Source organism: Rhinopithecus bieti, unplaced genomic scaffold, assembly GCF_001698545.2.
Source record: "Rhinopithecus bieti isolate Rb0 unplaced genomic scaffold, ASM169854v2 scaffold_2654, whole genome shotgun sequence".
Lineage (NCBI taxonomy): Eukaryota > Metazoa > Chordata > Mammalia > Primates > Cercopithecidae > Rhinopithecus > Rhinopithecus bieti.
Window position 1 is genome coordinate 644,915 of NW_016804048.1, and position 20,289 is coordinate 665,203.

At 42.5% G+C, this 20,289-nt stretch overlaps 1 protein-coding gene and 1 long non-coding RNA gene across 14 annotated transcripts in view; one reads left to right on the forward strand and one right to left on the reverse strand.

Moving 5' to 3' along the window:
- The first annotated feature begins 535 nt into the window (after positions 1–535).
- On the forward strand, positions 536–18,735 carry LOC108522514 (uncharacterized). The gene is made up of 3 exons (XR_001883503.1): positions 536–2,663; positions 3,052–3,178; positions 18,647–18,735. It is a non-coding gene; the product is annotated as an uncharacterized LOC108522514 (long non-coding RNA).
- ZBTB38 (zinc finger and BTB domain containing 38) overlaps positions 7,904–20,289 on the reverse strand; it is a 145,849-nt gene continuing 133,463 nt past the window's right edge. For 11 of the 13 annotated variants that reach the window (XM_017862662.1, XM_017862692.1, XM_017862655.1 and 8 more), the window contains one exon: positions 7,904–14,424. In XM_017862662.1, the coding sequence (XP_017718151.1) occupies positions 10,837–14,424 (3,588 nt within the window). In that variant the 3' untranslated portion in view covers positions 7,904–10,836. The remainder of the gene's footprint in view (positions 14,425–20,289) is intronic. The other 2 variants (XM_017862706.1, XM_017862671.1) reach the window with 1 other exon arrangement.

Sequence of the window (20,289 nt, forward strand, 5' to 3'; positions counted from 1 at the left end):
CGGCACACTTCATAGATGACTTGCGTTTGACGGCAGCATGCTGATGCTGGGAACATCCCGGAGGAGCTCGCTGGCTGACGGCAGAGGCAGAATTGAAAACGGCTGAACCCAGAGAGCTATGGTGGGGCTTGAGGTCAAGGCAAGCAGAGGTCTGAGGCTGTCTCATACAACATTGCAAGGAAGAGGCTTTTGATGGGACCTTTGAATTAGGTACTGAGAAATGATCACATCTGTGCATGGGGCTGGGGTAGGGATGGGAATGAACATGTCAGCATGGTCAGGAGCTTGTACACACAGACAGCGCGATGAGAAGCCAGGCATTTCGGAGAGTGGTGACAGCCGCCCCCTCAACACTCGCAAGGCGGGGAGCAAGTGTGCAGATGGAGGCATGTATATCATGTGTCTAAATATTTAAAAGTTATAAACCAGGCTAGCAAGTTCTTAATTAAATACATTCTATTCTCCTCCCTTGACAAATATACCTTCACAGCAATCTGGAAGACCGTGTTGGAGTGCAGAATTCCTAGTTTCTGGCATTTCCTGCTGGAATGAGACAGCAGGGGAAGAGGTGGGTCAGATCTTCTCCCATCCCCTCCTCCCCTCACCCTGCCCCCTCCGCAGGCTGCTAGGGGCCTCAGGCACACATGTGGACCCTGAAACTCCATCACAGACTAGGTCCACAACCCCTGCAAACAGCTGCCCTTTGGCTGTCCCAGGGGTGTGGCACTGGCAAGGAAACGACCAGAGCAGGCCTTGAAAGTCTGCAGGGAATTCTCAGGTTCTGGGTACCAGAGTGCGGTCTCTGGCGATGGCGTGGACACTGGGTGGGCACATCCCTGTTGGCCCTGCAGACTCTTTGCCCCGTGCGGCTGGGCACCTCTGGAGGAGGGCCAGCACAGAACCCTCCTGCCTAGGTCTGAGAATGATACTGAGTCCTGAGCAGTTCCCTGTGGCTGGAATGTCGTCGTGTTCAGCAGGAGCAGCCGCAGAGGAGGCTGATTCCTATCGTGATGAGAGACGATGAAAACGGCGGCCCTGAATTTCTACCTCTGGTCTTTAGGAAGAGGAATGTCAGAAATAATGGAATCTGATTTGGAAAGACCTGGGACATGGCCTGATGCTCTTCCACTCACCACACTCACGCAGATGTCGAGCAGGTCCAAATCAATGTGTGGAACTTGCCTTTCTGGCCCAGAAGTTCTGAGAAGCTAGACATTGAAAAGGGCCTAAGTTATCCACTGTCTCAGGTTGCGAGAGTTCCAGAGAGAAACCAACCACTCCAGAGGTGAGTGGGCTTACTTCTGGCAATACCCACTACTCCTGTGATGTGACTAACCTTTTTGAAGTAGATATGTCATTTCCTTGTCCTTCCATTAGAGGGAGCAAATGTGCATAAGGTCATCGATGACCCAGACGTTTAGCAGATGATGCCAAAGGAGCTTGAAGATCCCTTCTGAAGCTGGTCTGCAATGCAGATTTTAACTCCCTGATCCAAGCCTTAGTTTCTCCCATATATGACCCCTTTGAGTATCTGACTAAAGGTTCCAGATTTTAATTATTTATAAGGAAAAATAACACACACATGCCCCACCCACCCCGCCCACCAACACTCTTATATTTTCATTCTTTCCTGATTGGAAAGATAAATGAAAGTATGAAGGCTTCCACTTGCCTTGGGTCACATGAGACCATATTTTCACCCCCAACATAATAACAGCCATGTTTAGACAGTCCTTGACGTTTCCTGGTATTTTTAGAATTTCTTCCTTTTCACCGATCCCTAATAGATGACTCCAGGACTCTCCAGCTCTGCTATGAAAAATGCTGTGCTCGTCACACCCTGACTCTGCTGTGAGTCTGGGCTGTGCTATTGGGCTCCAATCCCTTTTGCCTCTCGAGCAGGCTCTGGAACTCAACTGCCTGGAATTAACTCTGTTTATCCACATACCAGCTGTATGGCCTTGGGTAAGTAATTTAACTTCTCTGTGCTTGGTTTTCTCACTGGGAATGACCCGTCATTGTAGCTTACCTCTGAAGATGGCTGCCATCAATTCCTTCCCTCCCTATAAGTGTCTGTGACTCCCCCACTGAGGACTAGAGTATACTCCTTCACCCCCTTGAAACTGGGTGGACTGTGGCTGCTTTAATGCCAGCCTGGTTATGCCTTTAGATGACTCCAGCCTCATCACCATCTAACTAACTGCATGAGAGGCTCTGCCCAGCTGATCCCAGTCAAACCACAGAACCATGTGAAATAATAATAAATGGTTGTTTTAAGCCACTGTTTTGTGACACTGTGCAGCAAAAAGATAACCACACTAAACATTAATGGCAATGATAATAATGTTTCCGTCATGGGGTGATATGAGGATTAAATTAATCTTCATTAGATGCTTAGAACAGCGGCTGGCAGTACTAATTGCCATATAGAATATATTGAATAAAAAAAGGAATGACCTAGGTCTCTGAAAGTATTAGAGTCTCAGGCTAATAAACACTCATTTTCAGGAAACGACTGTATTTTTTATTGTTTTAGCTCTAGGTTCTTCCAAAAAATACCTTAGTCAATGTGGAATCAGTAGGTGGGGATGAAAACAGTGTCTTGGAGACCAAAAGGCTCAGAGTTGGTCCTGTCTGGCTTGGGCAAACCCCTTAACCCCCGTGTGCCTCAGTGTCCGCAGCTTCCAAATGAAGACAGTCATTACGCCACCACAACAGGACTGCTGCGAGGGAGGAAGCAGACAGTAGTTGTGCAGAGCTTCAAAGATCATAGACTCTAACCCTATTGAGACACCTTGTTTCTGAACCCTTCATTTGTGTCATTCTATCAGACATTGAGGTCTGTACTTCTCTGGCCTCTTCCGTGCCTTAGTTTGTTATATGGACTATTATTTGACTCATCTTTCACATACAGATGCTCCCTGACTTATGGTGAAGTTACATCCCAATCAACCCACTGTAAGTAGAAAATATAACAGCATAGGCCGGGGGCGGTGGCTCATGCCTGTAATCCCAGCACTTTGGGAGGCTGAGGCGGGCGGATCACCCAAGGTCAGGGATTCATGACCAGCTTGGCCAACATGGTGAAACCCATCTCTACTAAAAATACAAAAATTACCCTGGCATGGTAGCATGTGCCTATAATCCCAGCTACTCGGGAGGCTGAGGCAGGAGAATCGTTTGAATCTGGGAGGCGAAGGTTGCAGTGAGCCAAGATCGCATTATTGCACTCCAGCCTGGGCAATAGAGTGAGACTCTATCTAAAAAAAAAAAAAAAAAAAAAATCTACCAAATAGCTTAGCCTAGTCTACCTTAAATGTGGGTCAAATGCTTACTTTAGCCTGCAGTTGGGCAAACTCATCCAATGCAATGCCTATTTTATGATAAAGTGTAGAATAGCTTATGAAATTTATTGAATACTGTACTGAGTAAAAAATGGAATGCTTGTATGGGTACTCAAAATATGGTTTCTACTGAACGTGTATTGCTTTTGCATAATCATGAAGTCAAAAAATTATAAGTGGAAACCTCAGAAGTCAGGGGCCATTTGTACTGGTGTTTCCTAGATTCTTCCTTCTCTATACAAGCTTCATGGGGGGGACATCTTGCACTCCTAGCTTCAACAAATCTAAAACCCAAAGACTATCCTTGATCCATCCCTAGCCCTCAATTCCCATATACCATCAAACATCAAGTCCTGCTGATTCTGTCTCTTAAGTATCTCCCAAATCCTCCCCTTTCTCTCCATCTTCACTGCAATCACATCATCAGTTAAACTAAACTAAATTTGGCCTAAGGATGCCTTCATACTCAAGTCTGAAATGAACTGCAACCTTACTTAGTATGTAAACTAACTAAAAACCTAAACTAACAGCTGAGTCTCAGTCAGTTCAGCAGCTGAGCTTCAGTCAATCTCAGGCAGCTGACTGATTCACGTAAGGCAAAACACTGAGCTGTAGCCAATGAAGTTGTCTCTGTACCTTACTTCTTCCATTTTCTTCTTATAAATGCTGCCTGACTATGTTGTAGGCTGGAGTTCTTCAAACCTATTCTGGTTCTTAGGGGTCCCCAATTCACAAATGGTTGTTTGCTCAATTAAACTCTGTTAAATTTAACTTCTTTAAAGTTTTCCCAGTTAACAAATCCAAGCCACTGTCATCTCCAGCCTGGACAACTGTAGTAGCTTCCTAACTGCTCTACTTCTGGCCACTACTGTCTTCCAAGCCATTGTCTACATTTCAGCCACAGTGACTTTTTTGTAATACAAAACTGATTAAATATACCTCTTCTTGTCCCAACCTGCTTTAAATAATTCAGTGGCTTTCTGATGCTCTTAGTATAAAATCCAAATTCTTAGCATGACCTTGAAGGCTCTGCATGGTATGGCTCCTGTTTTCTAGTCTGATTTTAAATCAATTTCTCATGTACTCTGGACACCACTGGCCTCCAAAGAACTGTGTTCCCTCCACAGGCTGCCCTTGATATCTGTTAGCCCCCAACCTAGAAACTCTCTCTCCTTTCAACTATTATCTATCTCTTAGGCCTCAGCTCAAAAGTTACTTCCTCAGGTCTAGGTCTGAAAAAAAAAAAAGTTACTTCCTCAAACACAGCCTCCCTTGAACCTCCCAACTAGGTTACGTTGCCCCATTAGATGTCCTCAGAGCACCATGCAGCTCTTCTTCATAGCATTTACTATGGTTGTAATTAATCAGCTTTTTAGCCTTTCGTGTTCCCCTCTATGCCACAGGCTCCAGGGACTATTTGTTTTTATTTGTTTTCTCCATTCTTGTACTGTACTCCCACCTCAAATATATTTTGAATGAAGGAAATACAACTTTCAAATCCGTATCTCAAGTCAGTCTCCTCTTCTGAACTTCCAAGCCAGGTATCTAGTTTGTTGGCAATACCATCCTTCTAATTGCTCAGGCCCAAACCTTGGTGTCATTTTTGATTCCTCTGTTTTTCAACCCCTGGTTGAAAAATCTATACCATTAGCAAATCTATCATATCTGTCTTCAAAATACATCCAATATCTCAGCCACACAGAGTGTACCTCCTAACGGAAGAACTCCCCACCTAGGAAGTTGTCTTGTTTCTTCCTAGACTATGATCACACAATTTCTTTGGAATGAAATTGCAAAGGGAAAAAATAGAAAATCTATAGATTAAAAGACAGGTATATCAACTAATTGTAGTATGGGATTTTAGTAGGATTCTGTTTCCAGTTGTAAAAAAAATTATAATGATGAGACAACCAGAAATTTTAACAAATGGAACTTGATGATATTAAGGAAATGTTAATTTTTAAGGAATGGTAATGATATGGTTATATTAAAAATGTTGTTTACCTTTTCGGAGATGCGTACTGACATATTTACAGATGAAATGGTATGATGTCTAGGATCTGCTTCAAAATAATACAGTGGAGAAGGAAAGTAGATAAGGGTATTGATGAAACAACATTGGCTATGAATTGTTGATTGTTGAATGATGGATACACTGGGTTTTACCAAACTATTCTACCTCTGCATAGGCTTTAACATTTCCATATTACAAAATTTAAAAATCTATCTCCAGAATGTGACCCATTTCTTACTATCTCCACTACTCCCACCCTCTTCCAAGCCACTGTCATCTCCCACCTGTACTGCCACAGCCTCCTATCTCATCTCCCTGCCTCCACCCTTGCCTCCGCCTGTGGTCTATTCACTACATTGCAGTAAGAGTGATCCTTGCAAGCACATCAGATCCTTCCACTCTCTGCTGAAGTCCTACAAAGGCTTCCCCTCTTGCTTGGATATTGTGTTACCTCTCTGAGTTCACCTCCTACTACCCAGCCCCTCCTTTGCTTGCCCACTGCCTTATGATTTCAGGATAGAGGTTCAACTCTGGCAAACCCAAGGCCCTGACGATGTGTCCCACGTGCCTCTCCACGTTCATCATCCCAAACCCCAGGCTTTTGGAACAACCTACATTCCTCCGTGGCTCCTTTGTTTTAGTCGCTCCTCTCTGGACCTGACCCCTCTGGTGAAGCTCAGCTCCACCAGTCTCTGCTCAGTATCACTTCTCTCTGCTTTGGTTCTAGGCCTCTTAAGAGCTCAGAGTTTTGTTTTATAATCATCTATTGTCTCATCAATCTCCTTCACCAGACTTAAGTTCCTCAAAGGCACAAGCTACCTCACATCTCTGTAGTCCTAGTTCAGCAGTAAAAATTAAGTATATTTTGAATAAATGAATTACAATTTTACATAAATTACATAACTTTACATAAGTTAGCATTATTTTTTTTTTGAGATAGAGTCTTGCTCTGTTGCGCATGCCAGATTATAGGCACCTGCCACTATGCCCAGCTGATGTTTTGTATTTTTAGTAGAGACGGGGTTTCACCATGTTGGCCAGCCCATTCTCCAACTCCCGCCTCGGCCTCCCAAAGTGCTGGGATTACAGTTGTGAGCCACCACGCCTGGCTGCATTATTACATCTTTAAAATGTCTGTTTACCAGTTTCTCTAACTGGAATAAAATACTTTTGCCTATAATTACATACAAGTCATATATTTTAAAATTATTGCAAAAAAGTGTTTGATTTTCCAGAAAAACATTCTAAATAGAATGTTTTAGATGTTACTAATGAAATAAAATATAACATTTCTAACTAGTTCATCCATTTGTTGTCTAAATTTAGAGTGAATAGTTCTAAATTGCACACCCAGCCAACTTTCTTGCTCACTGACCATCTTGCTTGAAGAATTGGGTTAGGAGGTACAAACTAGGGAGGGAGCAAAGGGAGCTTCTCTCTCCAGAAGAGAAATCAGTAGCTGGTCAGGATTTGGGGAGGGGAAGGGGTTGGGGTTGAGTTCTCAGATATGGAGGAAACCTAAGTGGAAGAGCTGTTGCTTCTGTAAAAAGAAACTCATAGAGACAGATGGGAGTGGAACCAAATCAATCAGTAGGTGACGAGAAAAGACGAAGAGCAGTAGGAATGAAAATATCCAAAGTAATGGAAAAGAATGTACTAACATTTTTTGTTTTATGCTTTTACTTTCTCAATTGTTACAAATTCTTTCAATATTAAATGTTTTCTTTTAGATAATGAAATTAGTTTTAGCAGGTAACAGTTATTAAATTTTTGGTGAATCTGGTTTGGATTGCCCTTCCAATACAAAATTGATGCTACTGGCCAGCCATTGGTAGGCCTGGCAGTAATTTTCTCTGTGTTGGTGATGGACTGTGCTGCCTGAGCCACCGAGATCCCGTCTCACATGGCCCACTGGGACAAACTGCAGGCATTTGCAAGATAGTTAGCTAAGTTTAGGAGTAGAGTCTATGACGACGGAACATATTTTTTTCTTTGTGTGAAAATTACTAGCTTATAATGCCATTACAATTTTACTCCATATCCTTAAAAAAGTGCACAAATTTTTACTGATTTTTTAGGGCAATCTCCTGAGATATAAGGGAAGCCCAATTCAGGGGAAGCTGAACCCGACACAGCCTCCTTTAATCCCGTTCCAGGGCAGTCACTAACTGCCATCCTAAAGCTGCATTACTTTATCATGTCTCCTTTCCTCATACTCTGTTCAGTTTCTATAAATCACTTTTCTCTACAGTGTTGAGAAGGAACAAAAACATGGGCTTTGGAATCAGGCAGACCTAGGTTAGCATTCTGGCTTTGTCTGGTTGTGAGACCTTCTCAAAGTCACTATAAAATGAGGATAATGAGGTCGAATTCTGGTGTGTGTGTGTTAATGAAATAGCCTATGTAAAGACGTTGCCTAGTGCCTGGTACTCAATAAATGTAATTTGTTTCCCGCGGATGAGTGGAGCAGAATGCTTCCTGGAGAGCATTTCATTCTCTGATTTATCATTATAAGATCAGGCCTATCCAAAACACTCAATCATCAGAAGACTTCAATCTCTTTTATTCTGCTTTTTTCCTAATGTCATAATCCATTTGACTCCTAAGCATGTAAGTAGGTACCACGGAATGTAAACAAGTAAGGAAACAGAAATATACCGAATGAATAATACGTGGAAGCAAAGCTGTGACTTGGATGAAATAGCTGCACGAAAGAAATAACATTAAAACATTTAACAAGAGACTTAATGTAGGAATAAGCTCTTTTAATCAAGCAAAACCAAATTTATATCCATTATTTCTAAAAATAAAATTAGACTTTTCCAATCCTTAACATCTGCATTTAATAATATCTTCTAACCAAAATACAGATGCTAAAACAGCAAGTTACGTTATATCTTGTACAGCATACAGTATGTTCACTGTTTACACTTACTTTAATTCTAGTTGGTCATGTACTCAATGCATACTTAAACATCACTCAATAAAATTTTCACAATTAACAAAAAAAGTGACAAGGCTGTCTTAAAACGGCTCTGCTATAAATTGTATAGAATATACAGAATTACAAAGTCAAGTATTTTTTTATCAAAATATACACCCCTCCCTGAAACTAACACAAGCTATCAACATTTTAAATGAATACAATTATAGAAAATATTTGCAAAATTATTTTTTCATGTATAAATATTCTGCCATATTTACTTTGGTCTAGAATTATCAGCATACAAGTCCCACTTAAAAAATATCCACATGTAAGGACTGGGAGAGAGACATCGCTACAGGTAATTTTATATTTGGGGTTAACTGAAATCAAAATGACTAGAGTACACACTAATTATCTTTGATTCATATTATTAACTGATAAAACAAATTAGTGGATCACAGGATTGCTTATTCAATATTCTAATTATCAATTCAAAAATGATTTTCATAAGCCCTTTGTGACTATCTAACAAAACCCAAATGAATAGTGTAGGGTATACATATATACAATGTATAAAATAAAGTTGAATTTGCTTGCATTTTCCCATTTTTCTCTACTTATATAATACTGTATGTAAGTGAAAGTAGATGAACAAAAGATAAATGCAGATACAATAGTGGGGTTACTTAACAGCAAGGTACTACAGTATTAAAAGGTCAACTTTAATCATGTCCTTTCCTGGGTGTTTAAATGCTTTCTTACCCACCCAAATCCATAGTAAGTCTTCTTCATGGAGACATCACACTTGTAGAGAGAAACCGGAGTCCTTTAAGCTACTTCACAATGATAACCTTCCAATCTTCGATAACCTTGGGTTTCCATCCGTCAAATCCAATGAACACGAATGACTGCAGGTCAGGCTGAAACTGCATTCCGGATTCTGTTCACACCGGTGATCAAAGGGTAGAAATGTTTTCTCTCTCCCTCCTATTCTGGCAGTTTAAAAAAGAATCATGCATTCCAGCTTTCCAGGAACCTGGTCCACATGATAGAATATGATGTAGGGCAATTAGATTTGAGGGTAATGTTGATGGTGTGGGTCAGTGTAAAAGAACATTAAAAAAACTTCAGTGGGTTTTTAGCAAGGGGTGTAGATGTCTGCAAATATGATGACAGAGCATCTGGCTTTGTAGATATATTTCTGAGTCTCATAAGTAAATGATAGAACCATGTCACTCCACATTCTACCTTTCCATCCCCTAAAAACAAAGCTACTGTTTTAGGCAAGGAAGGCAATCACTTCTTCTTGCCCACTCGTCATTAATGGGTGGGGTGGAGGGTGGGGGTTCCTTTACCCTTTTGCTTTATACTAGTCTGTACTCGTGGGCTGCATAATCTCCAAGAAGGCTAGTAATTACAATTACTAGAGATTAGGCAGTCACTTTCAAGTGCCTGGGAATTCACTACTGCAGTGTACCTTGCACTAAATCTCTTGGACAGTCCTTCAGTGGAATGGGAGATGGCAGCTTCCACTTGAACCCTTAAGTCTGTCTGGAATAGACCCCCCCACATCCATGGCCTTGTGGTGGTTGGAAGACTGCAGAGAGTTTCAGAAGAATGTGACCCTCTTTCATTCTCTGAGGTGAGGCCATTGCAAAGTAATACGCAGCACAGGTAATCACAGGTAAATTCTGGGAGGGTGTTCCCCCATAGATAAGGCATGACCTATGTTTTCTGTGAATTGAGTAGACCAGTTCTAAGAACAGCTCAGCCATAACTTCAAGGGAACAGCATTCCATCTAAAAGCATTCACATGCTCTTAAATCATATTCAAAATGCTTTCTACTGATTTTTACATCAGTCCTCATTATTTGCAGATCTATTGCTCCTCATAATTCTCTACAGGGGATATGGACAGTTAAAAGTTATAGTGATTTATATATGTATTTTACAAGGTTTGTGTTGCAGAAAAGTAGTTCTACATAATGTATGAATGTCCTACTTTAGGTTACTCATTATGCACATAATTTCAGTTATATTGTTTAAGTATTTCATGTGTATCCATTAATTTAAACAAATTTTAATAGTGCAGAAGCCAGATGGGAATAAAGACCGTCACACAGCTCATTACCACGTAACATATTTACGAAGATGCCATCTTCATTTTCTCCAGTGACTAAAGACAGTTCAGCAGCCAGTTCCTATTAGCAATTATTAGAAAGTTTCAAACTAGGCTAAAATTAAACTCCTTTTTTCACTGGTAGAAATACCACAGCTAAGAACTTCATTAACTTTCACAAGAAACTTGGGATACTGGAGGAGTCAGCTATTTTGTTTTTTTGCACTTTGCATAAAGTTAATGCTAAAACCCAAAGTAGATATTAGGATCCTTTTTCTGGAATTTTCACAAATGAGTGTTTTTTTGTTTTGTTTTTAAATTTCACTCCTTCATGACTGTTATGTGAATAAAATTAAACTAAACTTAAATCATAACTAAAAAAAAAAAAAACAAACCACCAACTATATTTTGAAGATTTTCTAACTCTTGCCACTCAAAGGACAACATTTTCCACACCGGTTTGTATGTTATCCTTTTGGTCATTGTCTTCTGAATCAATGAAATGTTGATTCTCCAAGGGATTTGAGTTTTCATGGCACATGTCACCTATTTTCTCCTGCTGACTTGGGCTTTTGAATAAGTGTTTCTTTTGGTGCATTCCAAGGGCAGCAGCTGTTTTGCAAATTTTGGGGCACTGGAAGCAGGCATAGCCCTTCCCATTATGCTCCCGAATATGCCTCTGCTCATGATTCCTTTTGGTGGAGAGATACAAAAATCTCTGAAAGCAGAACTGACAGTGGTAACGCTTTTCTCCAGTATGGATTCTTTCATGGATTTTGAGGGTCTCATTCAAGGTGAACGCCTTGTTGCAATACTGACAGACAAACTCCTTCAAGCCCAGGTGGATGCGTTCATGTTTCTGTAAGTTTCCTTGCACCGAAAAGCACCGTCCGCAGGTCTTGCACTGGTATGGCTTCTCCCCGGTGTGACATCTCATGTGCATTTTGAGTGTGGAAGGGCTCTGGAACTGCTTGGTGCAGAGCTCACAGGTGTATGGCCGAGAAGTAAGATGTCGGTGGGGCCTTCCTTGGTTTCCAGCCCCCGCTGCTTTGTCTCCGTCACAGAGTTCACACTGCAGCTTGGGCATCTCTTTCGTTTCTTCTTCCTCAAAGGGTTTATCCTGAGGAGCCTTCCCCACAGCGCAATCCAGTTCTGCTGGGTATTTACATTTATGGCTCGGGCTCCTGTTTCCATGCTCCTTCCTCCAGTTGACTTTCCTCATTTTTCTCAACTGTCTGGATTTCTTTTTGGGTTTGTAGTTGTAGTAAGGGCGCCACGGTTTGTCAGTGGAATCCTGGTCACTCGCGTCATCGAACACTTCACTCATCTCCATGCACTCGGATTGGCAAAGCCCGAGTGGGCTCTCTCCACTGGGTTCCGGGTCATTCCCCTGTGGCAAAGGCTCCTCCTGCATCTGATACTTGGGTCTTCTCCCTCTTTTATAAAACAATTTAGATCCTAGGATGTGCCTTTTCACAATGGCTTCGTTTCCAATTTTCACTGTTATTTGGCAAAGGGGTGCAACGTTACTATTTGTGGAGGTTCCCGGCAGAGCAGGTTTTGCAATGTAGGTTTCAATTTTACTGGTTTCTTCAGTAATACTTGTGGTTTTGCTCAATGATCCTCCAGGATCAGCAACGTATTTTGACTCCTCCGGTATTTCTCCCCTGGTATGTGATGTAGTTTTCTTTTTCTCCTTAATGCTTTTGGGTCTGCTTGCAAACCTACCCACTTTATCTGGCTCAGGCTTACTGTCATCTTTCAGGGACTGACTGACAGCTGGGTCTGAAAAGGCTCTGTGGTTGCTGCTGGTCATGGCAGCAATGGCATTGCTGTGCATGATCACCGATGAAAACTGGCTGCTGTGTACAATGACCGAGGGTGCGGAGCCACTGTAACTGATCACAGAGGCGGCATTCTCACTGCTATTACTCAAAGATAAAACAGGTACATCCCCTGCCCGGAGGCCAGAACTGACAGCATTTTCAGTGGAGGAAACTGACACCTCGGCTGAATAAAAGTTATTGTCAAGATCAATTTTCAACGCCTCCTCTCCCCATTTGGTGCCCTCTGCATTTTGTACATTGGCAGAAGTGGGTATGTCCTGACATGCAGATGTTTCCAATGGGATGGCTGGACTGTTGGTCAGGGTGTTTACAGTATCTTGGAAATTCAGCGTAGGTAATTCAGAGCTGTGTGGATTCTGAACAACATAGGTACCAGGTGCAGACTCATTCATTTGACTGTTTTCTCGTGCATTTTCGTAGGAAGAATTTCGGTAGCTCTTATAAGGGGCTCTTTTGCATTTCATAGGCAGTAGTCTATAAAGTTTATATGGATAGACACTAGGCTTCAAGCCTCCATTTGCTGTTTTTTTACTGATGGAAAGTCTATGATCGATGGCATGGAAAGACTTCTGATGATTTTTGAGTATATAGTAGGTCATGAAAGTTTCAAGACAGAAAATGCACTGATATCGTCTTTCTCCCGTATGCCAAATTTCATGCCTTGTCCTGTACTCAGCCAATGCAAATACTTTGTTGCAGTAATGGCAAGGATATGTTCTTCTCCAGGAGTGAACATTTGCATGTCTTCGGAGGCTAGATAAGGTCACATAACTACGTTTGCACACAACACAACTATAGAGCATTTGCCCATTAACAAATTTAACCATGTGGTCCGTGTCTGGCAAAGTACTTCCGGTACTGGAAAATTCACCAATCCTATTTTCAGATAATAAAGGTTCTGGACCTGTGAATGAACCTCCATTTTGTCCAATGGTAGGATAGTTTTCTAAAAAGCGTTGGTTTCCTCCAGGAATGGGCATGTGGCTTGACCTCATGCAGATCTGTTCATGCCGATCCAACCTGTTCAGGGTGGTGAACTGTTTGTTGCAATACTTGCACACTAAAGGCTCCTGGGTCGGCTTGTGAAGCTGCATGTGGGCACTGAGCAGAGTGCTGCTGTCAAAGGCTTTGGAACAGCAGCTACAATTGTACACCAGAGGTGGAACCTCTGCTGCCGGCGGCCCGGGAACATCAGAAGATTGATTTTCATCTTCCCTGGAAAAATGGACATCTCCTTCATTGTTTGGAGATTTTGAACGAGCGAGAACGGCAGCTGGCTGTGGACTTCTTTCTTGATTAACCTCTAAGTTGGATACTGGAGGGGGTGGTATATTTTCTGTGGCTGAATCAGAATCCTGTGGTATGGAGAATGTCTTTGGCTTCCGACATGTTTTCGGTTTTGCTGCAAGGGTTTCGCAATTTTCTTTCCCTGTGTTACCAGGTGAACTCTCATCATGCTCACGTACAGGCTGACTTCTGTAAGCCTCAGCTACGGAAGAAACAGCGTATGAGTGCTCAGCGAGTGTGCGGACAGGCTCTGCCTCGTGGCAGACGTCCGTCCTCTCCAGGCAAAGGCTAGCTGTTCTCATGGAGTCAGAGACCTTTTTGAAACTTGCCCTCAAGTCCAGCGGGGAAAACATGTTATTACTATTTTCTGTTTCGATGATGGAAAATGCATTTGTGATCCTTGGCCCATTAGTGATGGCTGGTTCTTCATGCCTTTTTTCATGTTTTTCTTCTTTAACCACTCCCTTTTCAGTAATACAGAATACATAGGGACCCGGGGAATTTGAGAAGTTGCGATCGGTAAGGTCTTCCAAGAATGATATTCCCAGCTTTTTTCCTGCAGCTGCAAGATCAGTGACTGTTTCCTGTCTCTTGACAACGACTGTGGAACTGTAGATATAATTAAGTATTTCGGTAAACACTTCAGCTTTGAGATCGTCCAGCTCCAGGACGTGGCTGGAAATACAGATTGTATGGCTCCAAAAGATATTTTTAAAATACAGGCTTGAAGCTGCCAGAACATTGCTGTGGGCTTTAAATTTGGTATCTTCCACAATGATAGTGACATCACATAAAATGCCCCGAATGCGCTGCTCATTTAGGATGGAGAGCACCGTGTCACTGTGAAAGTCGTCCTTGAGGTCCCTGGAAAGGGACATGACTGTCATCTGAAACAAGAGGAGAGAAATGGTCAGAGACTCTTCCACAGGTGGCTTCTTTATCTCTAGACTATTTTCCACTTCTGTGAAAAACTGTTTTTTTGTATGAAACTTCAGGTTTTTATCTCTCTGTTGATGCTCCCAAGGCTCAAGAGTCAACATTAGAAGCTAAATCTTTTTCTTGCCCCAGCCTGTTTCTCATACCATTGCTAATAGTTGTTATCATTGGAAATCCTCCCAGAACTCCTTCCCCTTTACTCCAAAGTTGGAGCTATATATACATGTCCAAATTTGGGAGGGGAGGTTTTATTTTACTTTATTTTTTCTGAAATATTAAGGGTCTCATCATCACTCAAGGCTGCTGCTTTGAACTACTAGAGCTGGGCAATGCCATGGTCCTGCCACAAGCTTCCTGCCTATTTTCAAAGAGGACTCTGATGATCCAGTTATAACCATGAAGGAGGAAAATGATTTTTTTTTTTGAGACAAAGTCTCGCTCTGTCGCCCAGGCTGGAGTGCAGTGTCACAGTCTCTGCTCACTGTAACCTCCACTTCCTAGACTCAAGCGATTCTCTCACCTCAGCTTCCTGAGTAGCTGGGACCACAGGTGCGAGCCACCATGCCCAGCTAATTTTTGTATTGTTGGTAGAGACGGGATTTCGCCATGTTGCCCAGGCTATTTTTTTAAATGAATTTTCCTTAAGTGGTACCTATATGCAAAGCTATTGCCCACTCAGAGAAGCAGCAAGAACTGAAGGAGCCCTTCCTGATTTGTGGCTCAGAAGGGTCTCTCTCTCTAGACTTGCAGGGTGTGTAATCCAGTCTGACCACCAGGGGCACCCTGCCTTTCTGCGCTATTGGCCCTGCCGGGACTCATCAGGTTCCTTTTCTAGTTTCCCCTTTAGTAGAGACAAAGTAGACTAGGGTTTTCAAAAAGAACTGTCATGTACTGAAGGCAAATACAAAGGAGATAAAACGTAAAACCAGGAAAGGACATTTCTAAATCCTTTGACAAGAATGGACAAGAATGAATCTAGTTATAGGTTCCTGAATTAGCACAACTTCAAGGCACAGTGGCTCTTGTTCTGGTCTGAGGATCCCATCTCCATTCTTCTCTGTATTTGCTATATTCTCTATATAAGTCCTGCTCCATGAGCTTGGGGTGCTAGAGTTTACTAACTGATATTTTAGTGAGGGGCAGTGAAAAGCAGCAGCTTTTGTACTTCCCACAGTAAGAGATAGGTCACTATCCCTTACTGTCTCTTACTATCTCTGTCACAGTACATAGTGACCTAAGACACAAACGAAATTAACACTCACCCTTACTAGGTGTGATGCATTCTGTTCTGCTCTAGTATTTTTCTTTTTGAGATGGAGTCTCGCTCTGTCGCCAGGCTGGAGTGCAGTAGCATGATCTCAGATCACTGCAGCCTCTGGCTCCAGAGTTCAAGCAATTCTCCTGCCTCGGCCTCCCAAGTAACTGGTACTACAGGCGCATGCCACCATGCCCAGCTAATTTTTGTATTTTTAGTAGAGACGGGGTTTCACCACGTTGGCCAGGATGGTCTCGATCTCTTGACCTCGTGATCTGCCTGCCTCGGCCTCCCAAAGTGCTGGGATTACAGGCGTGAGCCACCGCATCCAGCCTTTTCTTTTAAAGAACGCTTACAGCAACTCACTAATTTCACTACCCACTAATAGATCACCACATGCAGTTAAAAGTAAAGCAAAACAAACAAACAAACAAAACACATACACAAAAAACCCCTCTGGTCTACAGAACATACTAACCAGCTATTCCATCCAGTCTCTCTATGCTATTCTGTATTAAGTGATGTCTCCAAAAAGCCTTATAGTTTGATGATACACTTTTAACTCTCAGTGGCAATGCTTCCCGAGCACTAAAGTATAACATTTAGCTCATGGCATTTATTTAGTTGGATGGACCAGATGGCCACACAAAGAACCTCTCTTTACCTTTTTGTAAAGCTGCTATTATAAGCTATGACTATTACATTATTTAATGTCCTTTATACAAGGATCCATTTGATAAATTCTTTTATAGTATCCAGTCATAGGAAAAAAGTACCTTTCTATTAAATTCTTCAATTCAGATAATGAGAACACTATATTCACCATGTTTCTGTTTTAATTCTCAAGACAAAGAAGCTCAGAAGGATCTCCTTTCTCCCCTGACGCATATATTTTTATCATGTTTGGCTTCTCAGAAGCCCACACATTATTTTAATACTTTATCAGCCTGACTAGATAGCTTCAGATCTGACAAAACACATGCTCTATGATTCAGAAAGGTGGCTTAGGCCTATGCTGACATCATCTATTTTGTCCTTCCAATTTAAAACTACTGCTTCTTCCAAAACATTCTGCTTCACAGCATCCTGAACCTCCCTTTAGGCTCTGCTTCCATTTGGGGAATACGGCATTTCACATCGGGCTAATGAACACTCTAGGGTGTCCTGACTCAGATTTATAATATACAAAGCCCCAACCACTTCTATGGGATTCTGATTCTTCTCTCAGATTGTTCACCTAGGATGGTCAGCAAAAGGCCGTGTTACTCTTAACACAGAATAATACCGTAGTCATACTTAACAGAACAACATATACAATAAGTATCATTATATATGTCATTAAAATATTGTCATAACTTTGCAAAATCAAAGCATGACATTTTTTTGGGGGGATATCTACCTTTGTGTGGCAGAAATCCTTTAAAAATCATAGTTACTGGCCGGGCGCGGTGGCTCAAGCCTGTAATCCCAGCACTTTGGGAGGCCGAGACGGGCAGATCACGAGGTCAGGAGATCGAGACCATCCTGGCTAACACGGTGAAACCCCGTCTCTACTAAAAAAATACAAAATCTAGCCAGGCGAGGTGGCGGGCGCCTGTAGTCCCAGCTACTCGGGAGGCTGAGGCAGGAGAATGGCGTAAACCCAGGAGGCGGAGCTTGCAGTGAGCTGAGATCGGGCCACTGCACTCCAGCCCGGGCAACAGAGCGAGACTCCGTCTCAAAAAAAAAAAAAAAAAAAAAAAAAAAAAAAAAAAAAAAAAAATCATAGTTACTAAGTAGCACCTTGATTTGCCTTCTTGACACACCTTCTAACAACTTTATCCAGCAAATATGTTAATATGGTCAGACACAGTACTTGGGTGCTAGAGATATACTGGAGATATGAACAGGAGGAAGGCAAGTCTCTGATCTTAAGGAGCCCAGAGTCTAGGGGAAGAAAGAGAACTATCAACTAATCATTGGAATCCATGATGGCAGGCCTTATACTGGAGATAAGTATAAAATGTTAGAAGAGTAAGTAAAATTATTTACAGAGGCCCTGGATTACTTCCATAAATAAGTAAAACAGGGGTATAGGAAGGATTCTGTAAGCAGAAGGAACACTATAGGCAAAATAAATTAAAAATGATCAAAGCGGGTACTGTTCTCAGGGGCTGATGAGGGAGTCTGAGTGGTGGCAGGAGTGGTGTGTACAGCCCAGTTGACAGTGTCTATACGGGGTCAGGCACATGGCAGGCCTCAGCATGTATCTGTTGAATGAGACAGCTTGGGAAAGAAGAGTCAGACCAGATCATAAAGGGCCCTAAAGGACTCCCTACAGTTAAATTTTATATGGAAGTGAATAGGGAACCACTGAGAGTCATAATGAGATTTGAGCTAAGAAAGTGGGATGAGGTGGGCGAGGAGTGGTGGCTCATGCCTGTAATCCTAGCACTTTGGCAGGCCAAGGCAGGTGGATCACCTGAGGTCGGGAGTTCATGATCAGCCTCATCAACATGGTGAAAACCCGTCTCTACTAAAAATACAAAATTAGCCAGGCGTGGTGGCACATGCCTGTAATCCCAGCGACTTGGGAGGCTGAGACAGGAGAATTGCTTGAACCTGGGAGGCAGAGGTTGTGGTAAGCCAAGATTGCACCATTGCACTCCAGCCTGGGCAACAAGAATGAAACTCCGTCTCAAAAAAAAAAAAAAAAAAAAAAAAAAAAAAAAAGAGAGAGAGAGAGAAAGTGGGATGGGGTGTTGGAGGTGGTGATGGCATCTGAATTCAAAATTTACTTTAATTCTCTTAAAAATATTTATTGAACAATTGCTAGGCAGAAGGCATCAGCTAAGTGCTATAGAAACACAAGCAATCAATCAGCTGGGCATGGTGGCATGCACCTGTAGTCCCAGCTACTTGGGAGGCTGAGGCAGAAGAATTGCTTGAACCCAGGAGGCAGAGGTTGCAGTGAGCCAAGATTGCACCACTGCACTCCAGCCTGGGCAACAGAGCGAGACTCCATCTCAAAAAAAAAAAAAAAAAAGGGACAAGTGCTCATTCCTCCTTTGAACGAATGCTTACTGAATACCTATTATGTGCTTTCAGACAGTGGTTCCTAAACCTGGCTAGGCATCAAAATCACCTGAGAGGTATTCAGATAGTACAGCTTTACAGATTCCATCTCCCCTGCTCCTACAGAGATTCTGGTTTAGAACAGCTGGGGTGAGACCCTGGAATCCGTATGTATTTTTACACCTTAATTTCTCTTGTGAATAAGTAATAAATTCATATGATATCAACTTGAAAAAGCATACAGCGTAAACATTGGAAAGTCTCCTTCCCACCTTGTTCCAGAGGAGCACCTTATTTCAGGTAGTTTTTAATCAACCAGCCAGAACCATTTCTAAGGGCTGATATCAAAACTTGGTGCCGTAAGAGAAACAAAAATTCTACCCTCAAAGGTTTGCAGGGTGGCAGGGGAACTAAGATGTGCTCATGAAACACTGCCAAAAAAAAAAATATACTCAGGGAACATCCAGGATCAGACATGCAGGGAAAAGGTATGGGAGTCAACAGAGAGTAAGGGAGGCAGAAAGGGGAGGCTGAGAAACTCCCTGCAGGAGGAAGTGGCATGTACTGGATTCTGCTGCTGGAATTAAGCACTGCAGATATGGACAAGAGGAGAAAAGGGAACTTCAGGCAGAAAGAGACGGAATCAGAATTTCATGCCCTCAAGAAGTTTATAATCCAGGAGTCAATGCACCTGCTTAAAACAGAGTCTGAATCTGCAAATGGAACTTGAAAAAAAGCAGTGAAACTTGTTGGAGAAGCAATTTAAAGACTCTATGTCCACCTCTCCAATCTTAACAGTGACCACTCCCAAAACCACCAAGTGCTGTCAAAACTGTTTTCAGAGCACATTTATCCAGCTCATTGGATGATCTCAGAAAGTGCTACGGCTAACAACCGTATTCCACAGGTCCAAAGTGCAACAAGGAAATCAGTTCTAAATCTACAGACCAGAGGAGGCCCACGATAAGCCATGCAGCAAATCTGTTCCCCACAGGTTTTGTTTGACCTGTGTGATTTTAAAACCCTATTTTGAAAATCTTACTTAACCATGTTGAAAACTCTAACATAAAAATCAATGTAGCCGGCTGGGCGCGGTGGCTCACGCCTGTAATCCCTGCACTTTGGGAGGCCGAGGCAGGCGGATTGCTTGAGATCAGGAGTTCAAGACTAGCCTGGCCAACATGGTGAAACCCCATCTCTATTAAAAATACAAAACTTGGCCGGGCGCGGTGGCTCAAGCCTGTAATCCCAGCACTTTGGGAGGCCGAGACGGGCGGATCACGAGGTCAGGAGATTGAGACCGTCCTGGCTAACACGGTGAAACCCCGTCTCTACTAAAAATACAAAAACTAGCCGGGCGAGGTGGCGGGCGCCTATAGTCCCAGCTACTAGGGAGGCTGAGGCAGGAGAATGGCGTAAACCCAGGAGGCAGAGCTTGCAGTGAGCTGAGATCCGGCCACGGCACTCCAGTCCGGGCGACAGAGCCAGACTCCGCCTCAAAAAAAAA